We start from the raw sequence: 10,761 nt of genomic DNA, 5'->3' as shown, positions 1-10,761 counted from the left end.
AAGGGGAATGGCTTGAACCTGCCAGAGGGGAGACTGAGATGAGCTCTTAGGCAGAAGCTCTTCCCTGTGAGGGTGCTGAGGCGCTGGCACAGGGTGCCCAGGGAAGCTGTGCCTGGTCATCAAGTTCTGTTTGGGATTTGCTCTGGATGGGGTGCAGACACACAATGGAATATGTTCCAATAAATACATATCCTGTATGATCTACTCGTGACAATCTGACACAGGTTTTATTTCTTTCTGTGAATAGAATTTAGTACATTCAATAGGTTTTTGAAGGCCCATCTCCAGCTGCAGAAGAAACCCGTCTGCGTCAAGAGCACACATTCACTCATCCAGTATGTGCCAGACAAAGGGTCCCTGCAAAGCGCTGCAGGAACCAGAGGGATAACGGTAATGGAAAATACAGTGTAATGTATTCTAATGTCGTTTTCCTACACGTCATTTCACCTGAGGAGGACGAGAGAACCTCCCAAATCCAAAAGTGAAACAGCCAAGAAAAACTGTACAAGGATTGATGTAAATTGGACAGCCTCTTTGATAACGTCTTGTACGCGGAGCCAGATTCCATCCCGGTCACACGAGCACACCAGGTAAATAAGCCTTGCAATCATTAGCAATTATCTCTGGAGTCATTGATTTCCACAGGCAGCGTTTATATGGAACTATACAAATCAGGCTGGCGTAGGTCAGTGCGACAGTTATATTAGTTTTCTCTTTTAATGCAATAAAACTGCTGAATAAACAATTACATTCCAGTGCTTATAAATATTAATAGAAATCTTGGTCAGCTTTCAAAAGAAAGCCATTTCTCAAAAAGACTTCCTTGTCCCGTGATAAATGTAATGAGCCGTTGTATTGTCACTCAAAAGTGCATCAATTACACCTTGATAGAGGCAATTCTACACACAACAAATGTCACACCCGTATGATTATCAAGGAGCTTGATCCTATTCCCCAGCAGTCAGCTTTGCATCACACGTTCCTGTACCTCGTGTGCAGTGTTGGTAAATCCAAGGTGACAGCTTCCATCCCAGCTGAGCTGGCACCTCCAGGCTCTCTCCATGCACTCTGCTTCTCCTTGCTAAATCCAGACACAGCAGCGGGGAGAGCCAGAAGGGACAGGCAGAGTGCAGGGCTGATGCTGGGTGAGCCAATGTCTAACTCTGGAAATGCCTTAAAATGACAAGGTTTGACCCCCCCTATGCATCAGCCACTCCAAATCCTGCCTTTCATTTGACACAGCTCATGGCTCTACACTGCACAGGCTCCTGCTTCTTGCTCAGCTCATGTTTGATGCCACAAACGAGGTTAGAGAAGGAGCCCAGCCATGAGCAGGATGGAGAGGTCTGTGCCAGGAGGGCCCCTCATGCTCTGCTTGGGGCTCCATCAACCACCAAGGAACTGCAGGCAGGAGCTCAGCTCCCCCATGGACATTCATTTCCCGGGGTTTACCAAAGCACCAGAATTGGACCCAAAATAAAGCCATTCTAGAGGAGAATGGAACTCCCATGGTGAGTTCTCCTAGAATAACTCTTTTTGGGTCATGATTAAAAACAGCTGAATTTAAAACATAACCAAACTCTGGTCTCAATTCCACATGTGTCAGGCACTTGGGTTTAGTGTAAGGCTGTGTAGCACAGGTATTTGAGGTTTTAATCTCAATATAATGCCACTTTCAAGGTGAAAACCTTAGTTAAGGAGCCCCAGGGAAAGCCATTGGTCATGCCTTCACCAAAGAGGCTTGGCTGTTGGTTTAAACCAATGACAAGAACATCTGTGTGACCAGATGCATTGCCCACATTCCCTTGCCTCCCTGATTGCTCCGTAAGGCAGACCTGGGGAATGCCTATTGCTTTGGGAAGTATTAGCACTTATTTCCCTTTGATAGAAGAAGTTATGAGTATTTTAAATACATCTTGTGGTAAAACAGCAACTTGTTTAAGAGCATTTCATCACCTGTCCCCAGCTTGGAAGCTATATGTACAAAACCAGTGCAATTATGGTTTGCTCTTGAGAAAATGTTCAATAAACCTTTTCTCAGAGAGTGTAGGTGAAGAAACTCCTCACCCATCCACTTATTGTTTGGGGTCTGTTCCATGGAGCAGCATAAACACCATCTAGACCCGAAGCCTAATGCCTGTGTGGCTTTTCTCTCTGCAGAGGCTCTGGCATGAAGCGCAGGGACATGGAGCAGAGCCCAATGACAGCCAGGTTCGTGGCCATGCAGATGCCCATGGAGGCGAGGGTCTGCAGGGAGGAGGGAAGCAGCGAGGAGGGCAGGAGCCGGTCGTGCCTCTCAGCCATGTCCATCATGATGGCTTCCATCTGGAAGTGCGTGCCGATGATCCCACAGACATGGAAAACTTGGTGGCTGTGCCCTGCAGCAAAGCCAGAAGCACTCACTGAGGGTGTCAGTCACCTTGGGCAGCTGACTGCTACACACTCCTGGCAGCACTAAGGAGCACTGTGCTTCTGCATGGCATGATGGGGGGAACAGGGAAAACCCCAGGACTGCCATCCAGTCTCCTTGGAGGCTGCTCCTGCAGGGCCCTGACACTGTGAAGCAGTGCTATGGCACAGGTGAAGGGTTTTGCATGAGAAGTGAGTGCTTTGTGGTCACAAAACCTAAACCATTTTGGAGCCAGCACGTTTCTGGAGCTGTTCCTGCTTTACCGAGGCAGGACTGCTGTATCTCGTATGCAAAACCACATATTGAATCTCCAGCAGGGAATGAATTATAACCTCTTGGTATCACTCGTGCATTAATGTGCTTTCTCCTTGCAAATTATGAGGAAACAATTCCAACCCACCCTTTGGCACTTACCGATATAATCAAAGTGTCCTGGTGCGAGTCGCTCTGGCAGATGGCTGGCGAAGATGAAGCAAGTAAGGAAGGCAAAAGCAGTGTGCTTATAATGGACTGGGATAGCAGCCTCTGTGCAGCTCTCTGCCATGCACAGGTAGAACTGCAGCAGCAGAGAGGCATCCACACATGGGGACCATGCAAAGGGAGGAGAACAACATGTTAAAGGAGGCAGAGCTGCTCCCTGAGCCCCCATCACCTCTGGCTGCCCATTACCCAACACCAGGGCAGGACCCAGGGCTCAATACAACAGCCGTCGCCTCTATTTCATGTAAATCCCAGCCCCACGCAGCCTTAGTCCTCATTGCAGCAAAAGTCCCACCCTGTTCCAGTTGAGGAGCTGGAAAACTGGCAGCTTTCTGAGGCAGTAACTTTCCAGCCTGGGCAAAGTCTGAGCACGGTGCTTTGAAGTGGAAGGAATCTGCCTGTCAATAGGTGCAGGAAAAAATAACCCAGTCCCTTTCCTGCCGGAGTTTGTTTTCCTTTTAAAAAAGGAATATTTTCCCAAATATTTCCAGGCTCAGATGCAGCAGTTGATATTCCCAACCCTTTCTGATGCTGTGGCCGCAGGGAGCCATACCCTGTAGAAGAGAGGGATGCTGTCGAAGAGGTACGGGTACACGAAGGCCAGGATGCGGGAAGCCTTGCTGAACATGGGCCGCTCCACCTCCAGAAACCTAGAGGGAAACAGAGGAGGTAATTCCCATGGCACAGCACTTTGGATTAGGCTGGATTCCATTAGTCTGGATTCCACTGCTGGGATTGCAGTGCAGACATTGCACATTCACCCTCCCGTCAACACTTTGAATTCAGCCAGGGCAGCACTGAGGGTGTTAAAGCTGAGACCACCCTCAGCTCATGTGGTGAACCTTGAGCTGAGGGAGGAAGGATTTAGAAGCCACAGCTTCTAAATAGATATTATTTCCTAATATCTAATCTAAATCTCCCCTGTGTCAGGTTTTTAACTGAGTTTTCACTCTCGGTTTTGAATCTGAGCTTTCTGAGCCCAGCAATCAAGGAAAATACATCTGCCTTGGCTTGGAGGGCTTGGTAGGTAATGCTGCGTTCGGGCTGTGCTCATCACTGTTAAGCAGTATCACAGCTCATGACTGAAATGCATGAAATGGGACAGCATCCTTTGTTTTTACACCTTGCCAAGTCTTGGTGATTGCCATTGCAGAGAATGCACAGAGAGAGTTACCAAAGTCACAACCTAAAGGAATTAACCAAGTTACTTTTCAATGACATCACCATTCTAATGGAAGCAGCAGCCTGTTGGCTATGGTCATACCATAGATGAGGAGGAAAGTGCATTTCTGGGCAGGGAATAATATCCTGCATTTTGTTCTGCAGGAAAGCACGGTGATGAGATGTAGGACTTTGCCCAAACAGAGCCACCATAACCCCAGCACAGTGCTCTCTTCACAACAGATGGCTTGAGATGTAGCAGAGTCCACATGTGCTCAGTTCTCACCATGAAAAGCCCGTTCAGGTTTCTCTGCTTGCACAGGGATCGCAGAATGGTTTGGATTGGAAAGGCCCTTAAGATCAACAGATCAACACCTTCCTTCAGATGCCCCATGGCAAGTCCCTGCCAAATCCCAACGCTGCATCCTCCCATGCATTCCCATGGACCTTCATGGGGCACATGAAGAGGCTGAGGATGCTCTGCTGCTGCGTTTGGCCATGGCGCAGGAGCTCAGGGGGTTCAGGTAACCCAGCGCTGATGGTGTGAGCATGAATCACTCTGACACTGCCATGCGTGTGTCCTGCTCCTGCCTCTCCCCTCCAGTGACCCCGCATCCCACAGAGCCCAGCCCAGGGAGCGGCTGCAGAGCAGCCCCGGCAGCATTGCTGTGCCCGGGGAGGCCCCTCCCAGCACCGCCACCCATTGCACAGCTCCTGGAGCAGCTCCCCATGGCCTGGCTTCAACCTGAGCCCAGAGCCCCCCTTGTGCTGGGCTGGTGCTGCGAGGGCTGGAGCAGCTCTGCTCTGGAGCCAGGCTGAGAGAGCTGGGCTGGGTCAGCCTGGAGAAGAGAAGGCTCCTGAAGGGGAGACCTGAGAGCAGCTCCAGTGCCTAAAGGGGCTGCAGGAAACCTGGAGAGGGGCTTGGGACAAGGGCCTGCAGGGACAGGACAAGGGGACACCCAGACACACAGTTCTGTAGCAGGGAGATGCTGACAGTTAAAATTTGCAGAGCAATATTTGTTCTTTTAAACAATGCAAGTTAACCTGGGACTGATCTCAAGTTGCTGATTATTTCCTATGTGTTATCTTCAAGTGGTCAGTGAGCTTCATTTGCTGAGCCCATCTAATGAGACAACAGAGATGCATGAGACAAAGAGGGAGAAAGGAGACAAAAAGAAGGAAAGAAATGAGAAATATAAGGAAAAAATACGAAGCCCCAGCTGGCCTCGTGCACTGAGGGATCCAAGAGAAATCCTTCAGTTTGCAGTACTGCTCAGTAATACCAAGGAGAGGACCAAATCTTCCACCCCAGGATGTTAATGCAGCGAGTAACCCACAGACCAAAAGGTGAGAGTATCCCCTCGCACTCAATAGACACATAAATGAGCCAGATATGCAGGAATATGGAGAGCTCAGCACTCTCCCTCTCAGAAGGATGTGTTGCTGCATCCCACCCTGCAGTGTGATTTCCTCCTGCTGCCTTTGCCAGGGCGTAGGAGCATCTTCATCCCTGCCAAGGCAGCAGCATCCAAACACAGCCCTGTGCTAGGGGGGACCAGGAGGAAAGACCCCCGGGGTTACGTGATGCTGTGATGAGTGACCACAGACACGGAGCAGCCACATTCCAGAGACACCCCAAACAACAGGATGGAAGGCAGGAGTGATGCTGAGTGATTCACAGCGCTCCTGGGAGCAGGGACTGTACATCCTGCACAGCAAACTGCCTGTTGGTGCACAGACACACACGAGTGCTTCCCAAACACAGCCTTCAGGGAGAGCTCCTCGTGAAGGAAATGAGCCCCAGGCAGGCCTAGGGCTAGCACAGCATGCATCGCAGGCAGCCAGCACAGCAGGCATTTGAGTTATTCCAAACAAGTTGTCCAATGCCATCCAGGAGCAAACATGGAGCTGCTCGTGCTTTGGGAATGATGCAACCGGCTGTGAGAAGGCTGCGGTTCCCCTGCAAACCTGCTGCACGCATGGATAAACACAGACACGCATAAACACACCTACACACACATATAGACACACAGACATGCATAAACACACCTACACACACACATATAGACACACAGACATGCATAAACACACATACACACACATACAGACACACAGACATGCATAAACACACATATAGATACACAGACATGCATAAACACACCTATACACACACATATAGACACACAGACATACATAAACACACCTACACACACACATATAGACACACAGACATACATAAACACACCTGCACACACACATAGACAGACAGACATACATAAACACACCTACACACACACATATAGACACACAGACATACATAAACACACCTACACACACACATATAGACACACAGACATACATAAACACACCTACACACACACATATAGACACACAGACATACATAAACACACCTACACACACACATATAGACACACAGACATATATAAACACACCTGCACACACACATATAGACACACAGACATGCATAAACACACCTACACACACACATATAGACACACAGACATGCATAAACACACCTACACACACACATACAGACACACAGACATACATAAACACACCTACACACACACATATAGACACACAGACATACATAAACACACCTACACACACATACAGACACACAGACATGCATAAACACACCTACACACACACATATAGACACACAGACATGCATAAACACACCTACACACACATACAGACACACAGACATACATAAACACACCTGCACACACACATATAGACACACAGACATACATAAACACACCTGCACACACACATAGACAGACAGACAGACATAAACACACCTACACACACACATATAGACACACAGACATACATAAACACACCTACACACACATACAGACACACAGACATACATAAACACACCTACACACACACATACAGACACACAGCCACTTGTTCTGCTGCCAGGCAGCACCATAGAAAATGACCTTCTGAACCTCCACAAATTAAAGCTACTTCATTCCTGTAGCATTTTTGAGCGTCAAACTCTGTTAGCACCAACAAGCAACACATTTCCCACCAAAAGTCCCTTCTTCCCCCTTTCCTGAACTCAAGGCTCATCTTTGTAATTGAAACCCTTCACTAATAGTACCCATTAGTGATGATGCTGCAGCAACCACAGAGGTAGAGCAGCAGCTCACCTGGAGTAGCACGACAGGCTGGTGCTGACGACAGTGTTGAACACGGCGATGGGCACGTAGCAGTGGTGGAAGGTGCTGTTGACCCATCCCGCTGGGAAGATGTACGCCGAGTACGCCAGGGCGGATCCTGGGAACACGGGAGGAATCCAGTGAGATCCGGTCCCACCAGCACCTTCAGTATCCTCATGGGAGCAGCTGCGAACCTTTGAGCTTGGGTTTGGCATCAGGAAAGGGAGGGATGAATGAAGGTGGCCGAGGGGAGCATCACGAGATGCTCCAACAACCAGCTCCTGCAGATGCTTTTCCATGGGGAATCAGAGGAATGTGGGCCATGCAAAGACCCTAGGGGCTGCTGCTGCTGCTTCCCCTGGGCTTGTCCCCAGAGAGGTGCCATTGACTTCACTGACAGCACTTGTCTTTAATCTGCTTTTTTATCCTTATTCACTTTACTACAAGGACTGAAGAGTGTCCCACAGCCAGGCCTCCATCCCAGGACTGCCCAGTACAAAACCCAGCCCCCAGTTACTATTTGTAGTGGTATCATAGATGAATCACAGACTGGTTTGGGTTGGAAAGGACCTTAAGATCATCCAGTTCCACCTCCCTGCCATGGACAGAGACACCTTCCACTAGACCATGTCACCCAAGGCTCTGTCCAAGCACCTTCCCAAGCACCAAGATTCAGGGAGAAGGAAGAGGAGAAATGGACACTACACACGTTCAGCTTCCATCTCTGCTTGTCCCATGGGTAGGAGCCACCTGAGCACCCAGCGTTCAGCCTGATGCTGCAGCTCCTGCAGGGACCAGCACCCATGGACACCTCTGCCTGCCCACCCGCCCTTACCCAGGCTGTACGTGCTGAGAGCAGCGTAGTCAAAGAAGTAGCAGATGTGCCGGGTGCGGGTGGACATGGTGCTGAAGGTGTGGGCACAGCTGGAGGCCAAGGGGTAGATGCAGCAGGTCAGGAGGTAGGCGAGGAGGGGCCAGGCATTGGGGTCCTCCCAGCCCCCTGGGCCCTGCAGCCGCCCCACCAGGGTCCACACAAAGTACCTATGGGACAGAGAACAGCATCGCACCCACGGGTGTCCCCGTCCCTGCTCCTTCGTCTCACCACAGAGACCCACCGCCTCCTGCCACGGATGCTGAAGCCCCAGGGGATGGTACCCACCAGGCAGGCACAAAGTGTGTCCAGATGTTGAGAGTCTCATTCGTCATCTGGAAGACGCTGAGGAGGCAATCTGCTGCTGAGCTCCGGGGCGGGCGATACCCAAAGAGGATGCCCTGCTCCTGGTACCCCTGCAGGGCACAGGGGGGACAATTGGAGGAGAAGGTTTAAGGGTGCCGAAAGGATGGAGACCGCAATTCAGGGCCCTGCTGCAAGGACAGAGCTGGGTCCCCCATGGAGGGACTGAGCCCTTCCCAAGGGGTATGGACACCGAACACGCTGCTCCCACTTATCCCCCCCCCCCCCAAACCCTCCCAAACCTCAGGCTTGGGGAAGGAAAGCTCCTGTCTGACCTTAGGCACTTGGTTGATGCTGAGCAGCCGGGGTAACTTGATGCTCAGCATCGTGCGGGTTGAGGATCCAGCTCCGAGGGATGTTTTTGGCTCAGCTTCCCTGTGGAGAGCCCTGGAGGTGCCTCACATCCCGCCTGGACCCATCTCACACCCCACAGGGGAGGCGATGGGATGGGGATGGCTGAAGTGATGCTTCCCGGGCTCAGGATGGGTGGCCTGGGGGAGACAAGCATCCATGGAGATGTTGCACTGTGTTCCAATGGGAGATCCCAAACCCACACGTGGCAAATGCTTCCTGGGGGATCCCATGGCATCGGGAGGGGAGATGGCATCCCGTACCCAAAAGGGGCAGGGGGGGAAGAGGCAGCATGTCCCTATCTATGTCCACCATCCAGAGGGACTGGAATCCCTGTTATCACCCCATCAACACCCACATCCTGTAGCACCTCGAGGTCATACAGAAAGCCCTGGACATGGGTTTGGGGGCTACAGGCCCCCTCTGGGAAGCTCCCCATTGAACATCCCATCACCACGGTGCAGCCCCCCCAGCCCCACGTCTCCATCTCTTACCTGCTGATGGTGGTGCCACCTCTCCCCTCTGTGCCTCCACCTCGGGGCTGTGAAGTAAAGGTGGGATAAGGATGATGTCCTGCCCAACACAGCATTCCCGGCTCCCTGCAACCCTGCAGCCCATGGGAAGGAGCCCCCCCAGCCTCCCGGGCGCTGCTCCTGGATGATTCCCTGCCGCTGTCCCTCACCTTCCCCCCGGGACACTCCGTGATTCCCCCTCCAGCACCCACGGCCCTTGCTGCTGGTCCCAACGCAGCCCCTTTGCTGCCCTTTCCCAGGCCCTGCCGTTACCCTTTGTCTCCCCCGGCTCTTCCTCCTGCCCGTGCCCTGCGTGTCCGCGCAGCTCCGGAGCAAACAGGGGCAAAGCACCGCAGGCTCCTGCATAGGAGTGCCCGGGGAGAGGGAGGTGGCTGGGGGCGGCTACGGGAGGGGAAAGATTAACGAGGCAGCGGAGCTAAAACCCGACCTAAAGCGAACCTGGAGCCGCTTTGGTTAAAGATTAGACTTAGATCGGGACGTTCCCTGTGGCTGCTGAACTGTGCGTGAGCCGTCCCAGTGCGGAGCCTGCAGACCCTGCGCTATGCCCACTCCTGTCCATGGGGCAATGGGGATGGGGATGCTGCAAGGGCCTCCCTGGGACAGAGGGAGTGCGGGCAGGGAGTGGGGGTGAGGAATGAATGTAGAAGGTTAGGGTAGGGAATGAAAGCAGTGAGTGCGGGCAGGGAGCGAGGGCTGCTGGTGGTGCTCGCGGGCTCCAGAGGCACGGGGCAGCCCGCACCGCTCTGCCTTTGCCCGTCCCTGGGCTGGCAGCGCAGAGCGCCTCGGTAACAGCGCTCACCCCGGGAAGGCAGCGCTGGTTTGCAGCGAGCCCCGCGGGGCGCCCCGCGCTCGGTACAACCGGACGAGCCGGGGCCGGTCCCTGTGCGCGGCCCGCAGGGGTGCGGAGCGCTCTGAGTCACCGGGGCCGGGCCCGCCCCCTCCGGACGAGCCCTTCCACCGCGGCGGCAGCGGGGGATGAGGACGGGGCCACGTCAGAGCCGCGACCTCTGCGAACGGCGCCTACGGCTGCGGGGTGGCGGCGAGCACCCCCGTGCCTCATCCTCATCATCCTCATCCTCATCCCCTGCCTCCTCCTCACACGATCCCAGCCTGGGTTGGGTTGAAGGGGCCTTAAAGCTCCTCCAGCTCCAACCCCTGCCACGGGCAGGGACCCCTTCCACTGGAGCAGCTTGCTCCAAGCCCCTGTGTCCAACCTGGCCTTGAGCACTGCCAGGGATGGGGCAGCCACAGCTTCTCTGGGCACCCTGGGCCAGCGCCTCAGCACCCTCACAGGGAAGAGCTTCTGCCTAAGAGCTCCTCTCAGCCTCTCCTCTGGCAGGTTAAAGCCATTCCCCTTGGCCTGTCCCTACAGGCCCTTGTCGAAAGCCCCTCTCCAGG

The 10,761-nt window shown here is 53.0% G+C and overlaps 1 protein-coding gene across 1 annotated transcript; it reads right to left on the bottom strand.

Annotated features, from left to right (window-relative positions):
• Window positions 1-2,130: 2,130 nt before the first annotated feature.
• On the bottom strand, window positions 2,131-8,805 carry PAQR5 (progestin and adipoQ receptor family member 5; the record flags this gene model as incomplete). The annotated part of the gene is made up of 7 exons (XM_080626572.1): window positions 2,131-2,378; window positions 2,825-2,966; window positions 3,444-3,540; window positions 7,237-7,363; window positions 8,081-8,286; window positions 8,405-8,532; window positions 8,755-8,805. 7 exons carry the CDS (start codon window positions 8,803-8,805, stop codon window positions 2,131-2,133), a joined length of 999 nt encoding a protein of 332 aa, XP_080482698.1.
• Window positions 8,806-10,761: the final 1,956 nt, after the last annotated feature.

This window comes from Psittacula echo (assembly GCF_963264785.1).
Source record: "Psittacula echo genome assembly, chromosome: 10".
NCBI lineage: Eukaryota > Metazoa > Chordata > Aves > Psittaciformes > Psittacidae > Psittacula > Psittacula echo.
Note: the sequence above shows the minus strand (reverse complement) of the source record. Positions and strands in the feature narration are given on the sequence as shown.